The following is an 18,571-nucleotide window of genomic DNA, read 5'->3' on the forward strand; positions in this document are numbered from 1 at the left end:
AGTCCTTGAACTTCTTTCAGATTGTAGCCTTTCAGATTTGCCATGCATGTATGCATGCTGAGGAAATTGATGGGATGTGTACAGCATGCTTATTTTTCATTTTTGGTTTCAGGTATCAACTCATTGGTCACTCAGCTGCTGAATGTATTATCTCAGGCAATACTGTCTTTTGGGATTCAGAGCCACCAATTTGTGAACGTGAGTTGAAATCTCTAGCCCCATTTATTCCATGCTCAATCCTAGAGTTGGCCCCTAGAATTACAAAGAATAAATTTCATCCCTTTTGGCAATAGTATCCTTCTGATCTTTGAAGAAAACACTCCTACCCTTAAAGGTGCTCACAATGTTCCAAGCTTCTAGTTCCTCCTGATTTTTCCTTATCCTAGGGTATAATTTATTTTAAACAATAGTTTTGAACTCATTTAGAAGAGCACCCAAATTCTTCTTTTGTTGGTTGAACACCTTCCAGTTTGAAGACTGTTCTCTTTAGTGAAGTAAATGAATACAAGGTTAGTGAAAGTGCCTTCCTTCCTCTCTGTCAACTCTTAATACCAGGTCATCTGTTCAAGCCGTGGGCCCTCCCTGCTCTCTTATTCTTTGTCTGAGCAGTGACATGCCATCTTTCCCATGAGTTGTTTGGAATATGAACTTTCTACACTTCAGGGCACATAGAGAAAGGAGCAGTTGCAAATTAACAAAGAACATAAAGATATAACCCTGGGTTTGGTGATAATGTAAAAAAATCAGCTCGGTACTTTGTGACCACCTAGAGGGGTGGGATAGGGAGGGTTGGAGGGAGATGCAAGAGGGAGGGGATATGGGGATATATGTATACGTATAGCTGATTCACTTTGTTATACAGCAGCAACTAACACAATGTAAAGCAATTATACTCCAATAAAGATGTTAAAAAAAAAAAAAATCAACACTCTCCAACTCAACTGGTAGTAGGATAAGTGGTAACGAATTTTCTAACAGGCCAGTACACAGTATGTATCAAAAACCTTAACTGTACGCAAGCCTTTAATCCAGAAATTCTACAGTTCATGACTTTAAAAAGCCACCATGGGTTTTTGCGAGGATTGATGTACAGATGTTACCTATATTATTATTTTATGATAGTGAAAAAGTCAAAAGAATCTAAATATTGTGCATATTTCCAAACAGTGTTCTGGAAATAATCTACTAAATAATCTAATAAATAATAATCTAATAAAGGTACATGGAATGTGTTCTAATAAAAAAGTTTAAAATATGCCAGAATGCATTAGACAAGAGAGAGAACACTTTCAAATGGAATCAGTTAGTATGTTTGTACTCTGAAATATTACTTAGGCAACAAAGATATTTTAGAAAAAAAATATGTGTGTGTGTGTGTGTGTGTGTGTGTCTGTGTGTGTCTGTGTGTGTGTGTGTGTGTATTAAAGATTGCACATTAAATAGTTAATAGTGATTCCTTCTAGATAATGGGCTTAAAGGTGATTTTTATTTATATTTTATAAATTTTCTACAATAAATAGGCATCTTCTTAAATATTTTCTTAAGCAAACATAAATAAAAAAATAAATAAATGTCTACTTTGATATTCATGCCAAAAATGATATAAATATTTTATATGCTCAGGAATGATTTAAACTGCCTAGGAATTATCTGTTACTTGAATATTAGATTAAATTTGTCGATAAAATTATCTGTGCTTCATACCTTTTTAGCAGTAGTGTTTTTGATATTTTTTTCCCACTTCTTCTATATGCTACCTTTTCTTGAGTCAATATTGGCAAAGTATATTTTTATTTCTAACATCCTCATTTTCAAGATTATTAGCATAGAGTAGACACATATTCAGTTATTTTTATTACTTCTGAATCTGCGATTGTTATGTTTGTTGTGTGTAATATTGTGTATTTGTGTTTATTTTATATTAGTTGTACCAGAGCTTTTGGTTTTTATTTATTTGATAGACTATATTGTATGCTATACCATATTAATAACCAATAGAATAAATCCAAATGCCCTCTACAGAGAAAGAATTGAATTAAAAATAGTTAAATAACATATAAATTCTCACTTAAAATGAGAAGTATGTGGACTATAATAATATATGGATACATTTATTGAAATAGCATTAATTGAGAAGAGCAGAGGTCATAATATTGTGGCTATCTAATCTGTGATCATGTAAAAACATGTCTGTACATTAGCAAATATTAGACAAGAGCAGAAGTGTTCTGAATAGTGACATTTTGATCTTTTTTAAAACTGGTTACCAAAATTCATAATTGAATATAACTTTAAAAACTGAGGTTTTAACTTGCTGTCCCTTTTCCCAGGCATTCCTTGTGGGCCACCCCCAGCCATCGCCAATGGAGATTTCATTAGCACCAACAGAGAATACTTTCAATACGGAACAGTGGTGACCTATCGCTGCAATCTTGGAGAGAGAAGGCAGAAGCTGTTTGATCTCGTGGGTGAGCCGTCAATATACTGCACCAGTGAAGACAATCAAGTTGGCATCTGGAGTGGCCCTCCCCCTCAGTGCATTACACCTAATAAATGCACACCTCCAGTCATTGAAAATGGAATAAGGATGTCTGAGAACAAAAGCTTATTTTCTTTACGTGAAAGCGTGAGGTTTAGGTGTCAGCCCGGCTTTGCCATGAAAGGACCCTCCACTGTTGAATGCCAGGCCCAAAACAAGTGGGGGCCGGAGTTGCCCAGCTGCTCTAGGGGTGAGTCTGACTGAGGCTTTGAAGGGGCCTACAAATGATGTGAGTTGTAGGAGGATCAGGAGTTTAGTGTCGGTTCTGGGGGGAGGATGTGTGGTGAGCAGTGTGAGTAAATTTGGGGCAAGGAAGCACAAAATTAAGAAAATGTGTCTTTGCACTTGTGTGTAAGTGCCTTCAATTTGAGAAGCAAGAGTTTAATTATTCAAGGAAGGAGACATTTGGGACTCTCATATTGAGGAATTCTCAAGGCAAACTACCAGCTCCAATATCTCTCAGTTGTATTCAAGAATGATGTGGACTTTCTGGTCAGCTGTATAATAATCTTGTCTACTCTTTACAACACTCCTTTGAAATAGTGCTATTCTTATATCCATATGACAGTGAAGTTAGCTTGGTCTTTCAGAGGTTAAATAAGTTGTCTAAATTATGTGCTACTAAGTGGCATACCCAGGAATAGAATGCAGTGTGTCAGCCCCTAAAGCTGAATGCTCTGGTTCTTGACATACTTTTATCAGCATCTATCACAGAAAGAAACTGGCTTATGAAGAAAGATATCATAGCCTCAGAATAGTGACAAAGACTTTAGAGTTTGTTTTGGTCCACCTCCTACATTTTATCATTAGCAATCTGAAATTGAAAGTGCAAGTAACTTGCTCAAAGCCAAACAGATTTTTCGTTCATCTTTAATTAGATACAGGTTAAGTTGAAGTTCAAATGAGTTCTGATGCCCCTAGCACACACCAAAAAGACTGTGAATGGAGGCAGCCACACCTTGAGTTGAATATTCTCTAAGAAATATGTCCTCTCATTACGAGGACTGGCTTATTTAGGGGATTTTGTTCTCAGTGGCTGGTCTTGTCTTCTTATGCCACAATAGCTGGCATAAGAAGGACTGTAGAAGTGGATTGGTAAATATTGTGGTTGATACTAGGGACATAGAAGGAGCTTACAGTTTTTCCACCAACCCATATCAGCCTTTTACAACCAATGAGAGGGCAGCTGGGAGGACAAACAGATACAGTATGGATTATTACTACACTTTGATCATAGAAGTGTGAAAAAAAGAGATAAGGGGAAATCTGTTACAGGTTTAGGCTCAGGTAACCTTCTCATTACCTGAAAGATGAGGCTGTAAATTGTATTGCCTTTCTAGCAAATATGTGAGCGGGGTAGCCCACCAGTACTAGTGACTCTATACTAGAGAGCCAGCAGTGGAAGAAGAGACACCGTGCCTGGTGGACTAATGAATGTATTTTAGAACTTGTGCTGGGAAGGACTGGGTTCTAATTCTCTATCTCTTACTAGCTGTGAGGTTTTTGGCTAGATCTCTTCCCTATCCTTAACTTCCACATTAGTAAAACAAGGGGATTGGAGTATCATTTGACTTCCTTTGTTATACCTGTACCCCCTTAATTATGATTCTCTAACTCCTTGGAAGGGTTAGAATTTAGCAAAAGGTATTTCCCTATAACTGACAGGTACTTTACTGTTCTTTACCCAGTATGTCAGCCACCTCCAGAAGTCCTACATGGTAAACACACTCCAAGCCACAAGAACAACTTTTCCTCTGGGCAGGAAGTGTTCTACAGCTGTGAGCCCGGCTATGATCTCAGAGGGGCTGCTTCTCTGCACTGTACGCCCCAGGGAGACTGGAGCCCGGAAGCTCCCAGATGTGCAGGTGCCTATACTCTCTTCTGGTTTGCAGATCAATCTCTTTGTCCCTTACATGGCAGTCTTACTCTTGGTTTTTTTTTCCTAGTGAAATCATGTGCTGACTTCCTGGACCAACTTCCTAATGGACATGTGCTCTTTCCACTTAATTTCCACCTTGGGGCAAAAGTGTCCTTCATTTGTGATGAGGGGTGAGTGTGAACTGCAAAAGAGACCAGGGCCACATTGCCGGATGCTGATATGCTGATGCCCTGGGTTTTATCCAAAGAGGGGGCTGACTAATGGAGAAAAAGTACTAAAAGAGACTAATATCTCAAACAGTGATTGGGAAGTATGGTAAGAACCAGATGGACCATGAACAGATGCTTAAAAAGGAAAAGTGGTAAATATACTGAACAGCAGAAACATAACAACAGAACATGAATATTTAGGTGGAACATTAAGTGTTTGGATAAAATGGATAAATAGTAATTTGTAGGCATGAAGAGATAAATATTCCAGAGGTTAAGAAGTTCGATATATATATATATGTACATATATATGAAAGAAAGTTATTTATAAGACAGATGACATGCAAGGATTGTGTCAGGAAATTTTTAAACCAATCATTAGTGGCATTTGGAATAGGAATGAAAGAGTAAGCAGAAGTATTTTTAATCTATAATAATTACATATCATCTAATTAGTATTAGGCTGTGTTGAAAGAGCATGAAGACTGCTGTTCATATTTCAAGTAACATCATTAACTCTTTGTGTGAATCTAAATGATCTTGATATTATGTTCCAACACCATTGGCAGGTAAAAAGCATGGACAATAGAGCAGCTGTTCTCAGTATATTCCAAGGACTCTTGACAAGCATCAATTACCAGTCACCCAATAAAGACCCAGAGGCAATTCAGGAGCCACTGGTCTGACAATAAACCAGATGTTTTAGGATGATTGTTCTCCAAGGAATCCTCTCTCCTCACCGTTTCTTCTTTTCCCTAGATAATTTGGCTTTACTCTTCAGTAATCCAGATATGTCAGAAGTCTCATTCAGGAACATTCCAAATGTATTGGCAAAAGGAACAGTCTCTGATATCTTTCCTCATATTCTCTGATTTGCTTAAATTGGGAGTTGTTTTCCTCCTGATCTACTAAAAGAGGAAAATGCCACGCTTTGCTCTGTTTATTAGAGGACAAAGTTTCTCCTAATGACAAAAGGGGGCTTGTCAGAGAGCAGTCAGGGTAAGATGGTCTCCTGAAGGTCCAGGACCAGACTAAGGAAATGCCAGTCTATGTTTTTCGTACATTCTTTAGTTCAGGCAAGTCTGATTACTGAGCTTTGACAGGTGTTATTGCTTTGTCCTCACTGGAAGCAGCAATCTTTTTAAATGTTTTGGTTTCTGAGCCTCTATCAGCTGAGAAACAAAATGGGCTGAGCTTTTTCTTTCACCTGGGATTTAACTTAGGAATTAAATTGTGTTTTAGCAGAAGGGAAGTAGCTGAGATCTGTCAGTGGATGGAAGAGAGAAATGGTGTGCTCATCCAGTCACTACTGCTTTGTTCCTTAGGTTCCAGTTAAAGGGAAGCTCAGCCAGTTACTGTATCTTGGTTGGAATGAAAAGCCTTTGGAATAACAGTGTTCCTGTGTGTGAACGTAAGTAGAAAGAATATCTGTTCAGGTCTGCATCTTTCTCCTTGTTTTTTTCATTTTCTTATTGCATTTTACCACATGAAATTATCTAATGTCTTCCCCTCTGTTTATTTTGTTTTTGATAGAAATATTTATTGTTGAAATAGTTACAAAGAATGTTTTTTGAGGAAATAAACCTGAACATCATGGGCTTTGGGTGTCATTCTATAAATATTTATAAACATACTATGTGCTATAAATGGGAAGAAATGCTTCACAGATGGGGAGAAATTTATGGCCTGAAGCTTTGTCAAGGTTTCCCTTTTTCCTTCTCAAAAATGATAGTCACACTTCAGCTTTTTTAATCCTTTCTTCAATCATCCATCCATCATATACACATTCTTTCAATAGATTTTTTTGAGTAACTACTATGTGCCAACGAGTCTTCTAGATACTAGGAATATGCCTGTAAACAAGACAGACTAGGTCCCTGCTCCAATGTTGTTTATATTCTTGTGCAGGGAGAAAGGCAAAAAAATAAATATATAACAAGTAAACAAGCAAACACATAGACAATTTCAAATAATACTAAGTGTTATTAAGAAAAAAACAGGGTAATGCATAAAATAGTTGTGTAAAGGGGAAAAAGGAATTCCAGAAAAAAATTGTTTCCATTTAAAATAAAAGGATTAAGGAAGAAAAAGGGAAAATAACATTTGAGCATTGATGGAAATTGATTGATTACCAATGTGCAAAGATAGAGGAAGAACTTTCCATGCAGATGGAGCAGAAACTACAAAGGTCCAAGGCAGAAGTGTTCCTGGCATTTTCTTTGAAAAGCCTGCTCCTGACATTTCTCAGAAGCCAATATGGCTGATGTTCAGTGAGCAAATACAGAAGTATACAGAAGCAATAAAAGAGAGTAACTCTATACTCTGTAAGAATTTAGGTTTTCACTCTAAGCAAGATGAAAAGCCATTGGAGTATTATGAGTAGAAGAGTAACATGATCTAACTTATTTTTAATGATTTCACTCTGGCTACTCTAGAGAGAGCTGAGTTGAAAGGGTGTCTCTTAGATTGAGATTCCCAAAAAAACAGTGCCAGAGACAAAGCTTGAGTTATAATGCTCTACTGGAGGGTATAGTCCCAGGGCAGCAAGAGTGAAGGAAAACAAAAAGGGAGGTGGAGAGGAAAGAAAAGCAGATAAATAAAAGAGATTGTGTTATTGAAGTGGCCATAAGCTTCACAAGAAAGACGGCTGGTTGTTTGGCCATATAGGACATCTCCAGAGAGATTCTGTGGAACTAGAACTGACCATTAGAAGAGAAAGAACAAGCAACTTATCTGCTCGGTCTTTCCTGTCTCTCATCTTCTGTTTATTCCAAGGCTATTAAGTCCTTGGATTTCATGTTGTATTATTTCTCTCCCTGATCAGACTCTGGGGACACTAGAGCCCATGACCTGTTGCCTGGTACTCCACCTAAGCCAGGAAGTGATAGAAAGAGCCAGAGTGGACATGGATCCAGTCACGTTGGCTTCGATTTAGAACTACTGTGACCTCCACTGCAGTGGTACAGCAGAGGCTGTGCAGAAGCCCATCTCACCCTTGGGGGAGCTGAGACAGCCAGTGTTGTCAGGAAATGAGGTAGCAGTGGTATCAGCACTCTCAATTGAGAAAGCAACTGAAGGCCCAAAAGATACCTGTAGCCAAGAAAAGCTGAGGGTAGAGCTGAGGATACAAGCTGGGAGGCTATTGCAAAAATCTAACCAGAGGTGTTGGCCCAGGTTAACACTGAGAGAGGTGATAAGCAGTATTCAAATTCTGGATATATTCTGAAGGTAGAAATGACAGGATTTGCTGATGGTTTAGATATAGAATTTAAAATAGAGATTAAGTGAGATCACCCAGAGAGTGAATGGGACCAGAGAATAGATGCATGGTCTGAGCCTTGTAAATTCAACATTAAGATGTTGGAAAGATTAGAAGGAATCAGAAAAGGAGATTAAGAAGAAGCAGCCAGTGCGTTGAGAGAAAAATCAGGAGGATGAGGTATCTTGGAAGACAAGTGGAGAACTTTGTTTAAGGAGATGAGACTCAGAAACTGCGTTATATTCTTCAGAGAGGTCAAATAAGATGAGGACAGAAAATTATCATTGGGTTTAGCGACTTGGAGGTAATGAATGATGTCGATAAAAGCAGTTCAGTAGAGTTGTGGGGGCAAATGCCCGATTGGAATGAGTTCAAGGGAGAATGAAGGGGAGGAAGGACAGACCATAGACAACATCTTAGAGGACTTATAATGTAAAGGGGGTAGAGAAAAGGGACTACAGCTGCAAAGGGAAGTGGGATTAGGGAGCTTTTTCTTTTTTAATGACAGAAATGTAACCTGTTAAATAGAGAAACACTACTAATATATCCAATCTGTACATTTATTTCTTCACTAAATCACCAGGATGTTGCTTCATCTTCTGATTGTAAAGACTGAAAGATATATATTTATTTTTTCAAATGAATACTTTGCTTTAATGTTATTTGAACATATTGTACTGATTTATATAGTGAAACCATAGTTACATCTTTCATGTTTGAAAGTCGGCTATTTGAAAATCTTAATGTAATTAAGAAACACGAAAGAAAGAAAGAAAATTACTCCCATGAACTCAAGGATATACCTAAAATCACTTAATAGAGTGTAAACATTCGTTAAGCTATTCCACCCTTTGAATAGTTAGTTTATCCATAATTCTTTCAAGCTGCAGTATCCTCTTCCTAAATACAGATCAAATCAGAAGGGGAAAGGAGCATCTCTCAATAGATAATGCTCAAAAGAAGAAATGTGTGTCTCTTCAATGAGAAAAACAAACTGTAAAACCTATAAGTATCTCAAAAGTCAAAACATTTCTGAGCCTTTGGAGCATGCACTGGAGTATGGAGAATGTTTCATTTCACTGTGGCAGCCTTTCTGTAACCATTCATTTTGCTTTTGAGAATAACAGCCTCATGGTATCAAGAAAAGATTAAATCATGGATAGACAAATAGTAAATGTATATATTTGGAATATATTTGGAAAAAATTCTCTAGGATAAAGATCCTTGATGTTAAAAGATCTCATCTATTTTGTGCTTAAAATAGTACTTGCTGTATAGTAGGTGCTCAAAAAAAAAAAAAACAAACCTTCTTGGTGAATTAATGGATGATTTCCTTGTTAAATGGATGTGGTTAAGAAGACTTTTGTTTATTTAAGCCTCAATTGTCCAGAAGGCTTAACTTGCTGAAGAGTTCAGGATGCTTAAGTTCCTTTTAGACTTTTATAATAAAAATTGATTTTGATGTAACTTCATTTAGCTGCATCTCAGCAGTGTCCTAATATATTTATTTTGTAGTTTGTACTCTCCCTAAGAGTTTAATTGATGTTGAACTGGCAACACAGTCACAGAATCCCACAATTGTGGAATCGACCCAGATTAAAATTTAAGCATTTTAATGTAATTTTTAGCTCTTTTAGAAATCTTTTGTCCAAATCTGCTGGCTATCCTTAATGGGAACCACACAGGAACTTCTCTGGGAGGCATTTCCTGTGGAAAAGAAATATCTTGCACATCTGACCCACACCCAGACAGAGGGATGACTTTCAGTCTCTTTAGGGAGAGCACCATCCACTGCACAAGTGACAGTCAAGGGAATGAGGTTTGGAGCACCCCTGACCCTCACTGTGAACTTTCTGGTTCTGTTGGTCAGTGCCCACTCCTATATACCCTAAATGGGTTCAGAACACCTGGACCACATCCTTTATATTTCTATAATGAGATATGGTGTTTTCTTGTGAGTTTAACTTTGTCATAAGTGGAAGTGTCGAAATTACATGCCATAGCTAAAACAGATATTTCCAGCAGTGCCAAGATGTTTGACTAGGTAAGATGCTAACCATTCTACTTGCTGGTGGAGTGGTGAGGAGAGTGGGGCAAGAGAAGAATGGAAACTGGGATAGAGTGAGGGTGTGGCACCAAGCTTGGAATACTGCATCATTGGCAGGGGAGCCCTGAGATAGAAGAGCAATCCAGTGAGAAAAGGCTACACATGATGAGAGGCATTTAACCTTTCCTTGATCTTCCTCACCCTCCAACTGGGTGGTATATATCAGAATCCAGTGAGATTTCTTTAAATGCAGATGCCTAGGTCCCCAGCCAGGCTTATTGAATGGGCAAATAGAAGCAGTCTCCACCAAAGAGGAGATAGTTGAGTTCAGACTCTATTTCAAATTATGCAGCACACGGTATACCCTCTCATAAAGAAGACCTAGCTTCTTAGAGGAAGCTACTGAATGGCTTAGTCTGTTTTGTCCTTGTCCTTGAATGTCTGCATCAGAATGAGAAGAGTGGTCTATTAGTATCCTAGGGCTGCCATAAACCATGAACTAAGTAGCTTAAAACAACAAAAATTAGTTCTCTCACAGGTCTAGGGGCTGGAAGTCTGAAATCAAGGTGTTGGCAGGGCTGCACTCTCTCCTGTGGCTCTAAAAGGAGGATCCTTCTTGCAGCTTCTGGTGGCTCCTAGCATTACTTGGCTTGTGGACACATCACTTAAATCCCTGCCTCTGTCTTCACATGGCCTTCTCCCCAGTATCTCTGTGTCTCAAATCTCCACTTCCTCTCTCTTAAAAGCACAGGGAGCTCAGCTTGGTGCTCTGTGATGAGGTGGAATGAGGTGCTCTGTGATACTCTAGATGGGTGGGATGGGGGGGTGGGAGGGAGGTGCAAGAGGAAGGGGATGTATGTATACATATAGCTGATTCATTTTGTTGTACATCAGAAACTAACACAACATTGTAAAGCAATTATCCTCCAATAAAAAAAATAAAAGCAAAAAAAAAAAGGACATCAGCAGTCACTGGAGTTAGGGTTCACTCTGGTAATCCAGGATAATTTCATCTCAAGATCATTACCTTAATTGTATCTGAAATGACCCTTATTCCAAATGAGTTCCCATTCTAATGTTTTAGATGGTTGTATCTTTTGGGGGACATCATTCACCCCACTACAAGTGGTGACTGCTATTTAGTACCAGAGAGGCAGCTTATGGTAGGCATCCTGAGACTGAGGTAGGGAGGAATAATTGAAAAGAGACAGTAAATATGTCTTAATATACATGAGTATGTTAACACCAGTAAATGAGGATGTAATGGTTAACTTAACTCTAGATAAAGGCACCCTGATAGGAGGCCTGGCACGTGAAACTATTGGCTAAAACTCTTGCTTTGAACAGAAAGGCCAAAAAGGTGAATAGTCTTCCAAGCAGTAAAAATTTCCTGATGGGTAGATGCTATTGTAGAGCACCATCCTAAGGTAACTTCAGGGGTTACCTTAGGGGAAGAAACTCTTTTGCCATTATTATGTCTCTGTTTCTGTGATCCCATCTATCAGCTCAGTTGGAGAGAAAGAGGAGATAGGGTGGAAGTCTCTCTGCTCACTTTGATATTTCTGTGGTTTTGGTCTTCAAGTATTGTAAAGCCCCTAAACAGTTTCCATTTACAAAGCCCACAACCCTGACTGATGAGTCTGAGTTTCCAGTTGGGACATCTTTGAATTATGAATGCTCCCTTGGGTATTTTGAAAATATGTTCTCTATCACCTGCTTAGAAAACTTGGTCTTGTCAAGTGCCAAGATATTTAGAGATATGAGTAACCCCTTCCTGGGAGCCAATTCATGTATATCAAAGAATCTGTGAGATCTGATTTAATGTGTTCAAATTTTGAAGGTGAGACATCTAAGTTTGCCCAAGGTATTTAAATGGAGGGTGGACTTGTAAGTCATCCCTTCTTATTGCCTTGCATTTCTACACCTTGACTAGATATTCATTTCATAGGAATGGCTCTCACAAGAGGAATTGGAGGAAAATTTTCCATTCACTGGGGGTACCCTTGGTGGCTAAAACCATGAAATGAATAAAACAGGGGCACAAGAAAATTATGCGGGTCACAGTGAATTGTGCTTGGCTAACTAAGATAGGAGGAAAATCCCAAATTTAAGGCCTTTGATTTAGGCTGATGGGATGGAAAACCACAAATGACCTTTATTGGGTGATTTGATGGGATTATTTAACCACAAATGACCTTTATTGGGTGATGCTCATTGGTCTTTTTAAAAGCAGGTGCCCTATAGCTACTTGTATGGTGAGTTTTCTCAAAGTGGTCAATTCTGTAGAACAATCAGAAGTATACAGGCTGTTCAGTATGCTACACTCCAGTCTGAATCTTAAAAACAAATGTAAATTGAACTGTACACCTCATCCCGAATTCTGCTTCTTTTCTGTAGGAAAATCATGTGGAAAACCTCCAGAACCCTTCAATGGCATGGTGCATATAAACACAGATACCCGGTTTGGATCAACAGTTAATTATTCATGTAATAAAGGGTGAGTTGGGAACACTATCTTTGGAATGTGAGTTGCAGAACAGCAATGCCAACCTTCCACCCAGTCTAAGATATGCAAACCAGACTACTGACGTATGTACTTCAAAAAGTAAGCAATAGGACTTCTGGGTAGAGATGGTAGCTTGAACAACATAGGCATGTGACCAAGGAATCTAAAAAAAGAAGGCGCAATGTGTACCTGTATTAAAACTAGGGGAGGGCACCATGCTTCTGCTGAAGGTAGTACATGAGAAAGATATTCACTGGATAAAAAGGACCAGCTTGTCAAATAAATAAAAGGAAAAATGCTGGTTGAACCATGCAAACATCCTTAACAGGTTAGCGGGTGTATAGCTAATTAGAGGACCCTGGGGCAGGGTTTGGGAGGATAAATATTAAAGGTAACAGCAGCTTTGGGAAATGTAAGTGTTAAAGTGCGCACAGAGTGGGGACCTTAAGGGAGTTCTTGCGCTTGACTTTTCCCTGGAATGGGGAAACATCCTAGAAGCCATTGCCTCAACTTGGAGCAATTAAAGAATGTTTACTAATTTTCATTTGGCACAATAACTTAGAGGGAAAAAAGATATCTATATTAAATCTTCCTGCAAAAACTGTCCCTAGTCATCGGCCCCATGCTATTCTGCCCAGGCTATTATACCTATGATCCAGCAAGTTTAAACTAGGATAAATCAATATTCACCCCTTCTCACTTTGTCTGAGCTTGGGAGACTTAAAAACTTCCATACAATCTCATCACCAGTCCCTTCTCAACTCCCCTTAGGAATAAGCCTAAAGCTCTCTCTGTAGTGAGCAAGCCAAAACATCATTAAATATAAGGTAGGATACAGCAATTGAAAATAAAAAGACCGATTTGAGAAATCAGAGAAAATATTCCTCTGTAAATCAGAGTATTCCAATAAACATGGGAATAAGCTACAAAATAGGATATTAGAAATCTCTCATGTGTGTTTATAACATAGAATCTATGAAAGGCATTTATAAGATTTAATGATCTGATATTAGGAAAATTTACCTATGGATAAAACACACAGGAATCTAAAAAGCAACAATAATCAGGAGATTGAATCCAGGAAAAAAACAAAGAGATCATTAGAAAATAAGATTAAATTCTCCAGGTCGGAGGGGCAAGATGGCGGAAGAGTAAGACGCGGAGATCACCTTCCTCCCCACAGATACGTGAGAAATACATCTACACGTGGAACTGCTCCTACAGAACACCCACTGAACGCTGGCAGAAGACGTCAGACCTCCCAAAAGGCAAGAAAATCCCCACGTACTTGGGTAGGGCAAAAGAAAAAAGAAATAACAGAGACAAAAGAATAGGGACGGGACCTGCACCAGTGGGAGGGAGCTGTGAAGGAGGAAAGGTTTCCACACAGTAGGAAGCCCCTTCGTGGGCAGAGACTGCGGGTAGCAGAGGGGGGAAGCTTCAGAGCCACGGAGGAGAGCGCAGCCACAGTGGTGCGGCGGGCAAAGCGGAGAGATTCCCGCACAGAGGAGCGGTGCCGACCAGCACTCACCAGCCCGAGAGGCTTGTCTGCTCAGCCTCCGGGGCGGGCGGGGCCTGGGAGCTGGGGCTCGGGCTTCGGTGCTAGCCGGGAGGGAGTCCGGGAAAAAGACTGCAGCTGCCGAAGAGGCAAGAGAATTTTTCTTGCCTCTTTGTTTCGCGGCGCGCAAGGAGAGGGGATTCAGAGCGCCGCCTAAACGAGCTCCAGAGACGGGCGCGAGCCGCGGCTATCAGCGCGGATCCCACAGCAACAGGGACGCAGAGGGAAAAACGGAGATTCCCGCACAGAGGCTCGGCGCCGAGCAGCACTCACCAGCCTGAGAGGCTTGTCTGCTCACCCGCCGGGGCGGGCGGGGGCTGGGAGCTGAGGCGCGGGCTTCGGTCGGATCCCAGGGAGAGGACTGGGGTTGGCTGCGTGAACACAGCCTGAAGGGGCTAGCGCACCACAACTAGCTGGGAGGGTGCCCGAGAAAAAGTCTGCGGCTGCCGAAGAGGCAAGAGACTTTTTCTTGCCTCTTTGTTTCGCGGCGTGCAAGGAGAGGGGATTCAGAGCGCCGCTTAAACGAACTCCAGAGACGGGCGCGAGCCGCGGCTATCAGCGCGGACCCCAGAGACGGGCATGAGACAGTAAGGCTGCTGCTGCGGCCACCAAAAAGCCTGTGGGCGAGCACAGGTCATTCTCCACACCGCCCCTCCCGGGAGCCTGTGCAGCCCGCCACGGCCAGGCTCCCGTGATCCGGGGACAACTTCCCCGGGAGAACGCACGGCGCCCCTCAGGCTGCTGCAACGTCATGCCGGCTTCTGCCGCCGCAGGCTCGCCCCGCCTCCTCCGTACCGCTCCCTCCCCCCCGGCCTGACTGAGCCAGAGCCCCCGAAGCAGCTGCTCCTTTAACCCCGTTCTGTCTGGGCGGGAAACAGACGCCCTCAGGCGACCTACATGCAGCGGCGGGTCCAAATCCAAAGCTGAACCCCGGGAGCTGTACGAACAAAGAAGAGAAAGGGAAATCTCTCCCAGCAGCCTCAGAAGCAGCGGATTAAAGCTCCACAAACAACTTGATGTGCCTGCATCTGTTGAATACCTGAATAGACAACGAATCATCCCAAATTTAGGAGGTGGACTTTGGGAGCAGGATATATTAACTTTTCCCCTTTTCCTTTTTTTGTGAGTGTATATGTGTATGCTTCTGGGTGAGATTTTGTCTGTATAGCTTTCCTCTCACTGTTAGTCCTAGGGTTAGGTCCGTCCGTTTTTTTTTTTTTTTTTTTTACTTAAAAAAATTTTTTTCCCTAATAAATGTTTTCTTAATAATTTTTTCCTTATTTTCTATTTTTAAAAAATTAAAAAAAAATTTTTTAATAAGTTTTTTCATATTTTTTATTTTAAAAAATTAAAAAAAATTTTTTTCTTAATAAATTTTTTTCTTATTTTTAGTATAAAAAATTAATAAATCTATTTTTAAAAATTAAAAAAAATTTTTTTCTTAATAAATTTATTCTTAATAATTTTTTTTTCTTATTTTTTATTATAATTGCTTTATTTCATTTTATTTTATCCTCTTTCTTTCTTTCTTTCCATTTTTTCTCCCTTTTATTCTGAGCCGTGTGGATGAAAGGCTCTTGGTGCTCCAGCCAGGCATCAGGGCTGTGCCTCTGAGGTGGGAGAGCCAACTTCAGGACACTGGTCCACAAGAGACCTCCCAGCTCCACATAATACCAAACGGCGAAAATCTCTCAGAGATCTCCATCTCACCATCAAGACCCAGCTTCACTCAACGACCAGCAAGCTACAGTGCTGGACACCCTATGCCAAACAACTAGCAAGAGAGGAACACAGCCCCATCCATTAACAGAGAGGCTGCCTAAAATCATAATAAGACCACAGACACCCCAAAACACACCACCAGACGTGGACGAGCCCACCAGAAAGACAACATCCAGCCTCATCCACCAGAACACAGGCACTAGTTCCCTCCACCAGGAAACCTACACAACCCACTGAACCAACCTTAGCCACTGGGGACAGATACCAAAAACAACGGGAACTACGAACCTGCAGCCTGTGAAAAGGAGACCCCAAACACAGTAAGATAAGCAAAATGAGAAGACAGAAAAACACACAGCAGATGAAGGAGCAGGGTCAAAACACACCAGACCTAACAAATGAAGAGGAAATAGGTAGTCTACCTGAAAAAGAATTCAGAATAATGATAGTAAGGATGATCCAAAATCTTGGAAATAGAATAGACAAAATGCAAGAAACATTTAACAAGGACGTAGAAGAACTAAAGAGGAACCAAGCAACGATGAAAAGCACAATAAATGAAATTAAAAATACTCTAGATGGGATCAATAGCAGAATAACTGAGGCAGAAGAACGGATAAGTGACCTGGAAGATAAAATGGTGGAAATAACTACTGCAGAGCAGAATAAAGAAAAAAGAATGAAAAGAACTGAGGACAGTCTCAGAGACCTCTGGGACAACATTAAACACACCAACATTCGAATTATAGGGGTCTCAGAAGAAGAAGAGAAAAAGAAAGGGACTGAGAAAATATTTGAAGAGATCATAGTTGAAAACTTCCCTAATATGGGAAAGGAAATAGTTAATCAAGTCCTGGAAGCACAGAGAGTCCCATACAGGATAAATCCAAGGAGAAACACACCAAGACACATATTAATCAAACTATCAAAAATTAAATATAAAGAAAACATATTAAAAGCAGCAAGGGAAAAACAACAAATAACACACAAGGGCATCCCCATAAGGTTAACAGCTGATCTTTCAGCAGAAACTCTGCAAGCCAGAAGGGAGTGGCAGGATATACTTAAAGTGATGAAGGAGAAAAACCTACAACCAAGATTACTGTACCCGGCAAGGATCTCATTCAGATTTGATGGAGAAATTAAAACCTTTACAGACAAGCAAAAGCTGAGAGAGTTCAGCACCACCAAACCAGCTTTACAACAAATGCTAAAGGAACTTCTCTAGGCAAGAAACACAAGAGAAGGAAAACACCTACAATAACAAACCCAAAACATTTAAGAAAATGGGAATAGGAACATACATATCGATAATTACCTTAAATGTAAATGGATTAAATGCTCCCACCAAAAGACACAGACTGGCTGAATGGATACAAAAACAAGACCCATATATATGCTGTCTACAAGAGACCCACTTCAGACCTAGAGACACATACAGACTGAAAGTGAGGGGATGGAAAAAGATATTCCATGCAAATGGAAATCAAAAGAAAGCTGGAGTAGCAATTCTCATATCAGACAAAATAGACTTTAAAATAAAGACTATTACAAGAGACAAAGAAGGACACTATATAATGATCAAAGGATCGATCCAAGAGGAAGGTATAACAATTGTAAATATTTATGCACCCAACATAGGAGCACCTCAATACATAAGGCAAATACTAACAGCCATAAAAGGGGAAATTGACAGCAACACAATCATAGTAGGGGACTTTAACACCTCACTTTCACCAATGGACAGATCATCCAAAATGAAAATAAATAAGGAAACACAAGCTTTAAATGATACATTAAACAAGATGGACTTAATTGATATTTATAGGACATTCCACCCCAAAACAACAGAATACACATTTTTCTCAAGTGCTCATGGAACATTCTCCAGGATAGAGCATATCTTGGGTCACAAATCAAGCCTTGGTAAATTTAAAAAAATTGAAATCGTATCAAGTATCTTTTCCGACCACAACGCTATGAGACTAGATATCAATTACAGGAAAAGATCTGTAAAAAATACAAACACATGGAGGCTACACAATACACTACTTAATAACGAAGTGATCACTGAAGAAATCAAAGGGGAAATCAAAAAATACCTAGAAACAAATGACAATGGAGACACGACGATCCAAAACCTATGGGATGCAGCAAAAGCAGTTCTAAGAGGGAAGTTTATAGCAATACAAGCCTACATCAAGAAACAGGAAACATCTCGAATAAACAACCTAACCTTGCACCTAAAGCAATTAGAGAAAGAAGAACAAAAAACCCCAAAGCTAGCAGAAGGAAAGAAATCATAAAGATCAGATCAGAAATAAATGAAAAAGAAATGAAGGAAACAATAGCAAAAATCAATGAAACTAAAAGCTGGTTCTTTGAGAAGATAAACAAAATTGATAAACCATTAGCCAGACTCATCAAGAGAAAAAGGGAGAAGACTCAAATTAATAGAATTAGAAATGAAAAAGGAGAAGTAACCACTGACACTGCAGAAATACAAACGATCATGAGAGATTACTACAAGCAACTCTATGCCAATAAAATGGACAACCTGGAAGAAATGGACAGATTCTTAGAAATGCACAACCTGCCAAGACTGAACCAGGAAGAAATAGAAAATATGAACAGACCAATCACAAGCACTGAAATTGAAACTGTGATTAAAAATCTTCCAACACACAAAAGCCCAGGACCAGATGGCTTCACAGGCGAATTCTATCAAACATTTAGAGAAGAGCTAACACCTATCCTTCTCAAACTCTTCCAAAATATTGCAGAGGGAGGAACACTCCCCAACTCATTCTACGAGGCCACCATCACCCTGATACCAAAACCAGACAAAGATG

The 18,571-nt window shown here is 39.8% G+C and overlaps 1 protein-coding gene across 1 annotated transcript in view; it reads left to right on the plus strand.

The window, feature by feature from the left end:
• The window catches only part of CR1 (complement C3b/C4b receptor 1 (Knops blood group)), a 177,612-nt gene that overhangs the window by 94,869 nt on the left and 64,172 nt on the right, over positions 1–18,571 (plus strand). The window contains exons 35-42 of the mRNA XM_061183731.1: positions 113–198; positions 2,331–2,729; positions 4,228–4,404; positions 4,486–4,588; positions 5,953–6,038; positions 9,524–9,754; positions 11,517–11,696; positions 12,331–12,430. Of these exons, the coding sequence (XP_061039714.1) occupies positions 113–198; positions 2,331–2,729; positions 4,228–4,404; positions 4,486–4,588; positions 5,953–6,038; positions 9,524–9,754; positions 11,517–11,696; positions 12,331–12,430 (1,362 nt within the window). The remainder of the gene's footprint in view (positions 1–112; positions 199–2,330; positions 2,730–4,227; positions 4,405–4,485; positions 4,589–5,952; positions 6,039–9,523; positions 9,755–11,516; positions 11,697–12,330; positions 12,431–18,571) is intronic.

The sequence above is a fragment of the Eubalaena glacialis genome, chromosome 3, assembly GCF_028564815.1.
Source record: "Eubalaena glacialis isolate mEubGla1 chromosome 3, mEubGla1.1.hap2.+ XY, whole genome shotgun sequence".
In the NCBI taxonomy this organism is placed as follows: Eukaryota; Metazoa; Chordata; class Mammalia; order Artiodactyla; family Balaenidae; genus Eubalaena; species Eubalaena glacialis.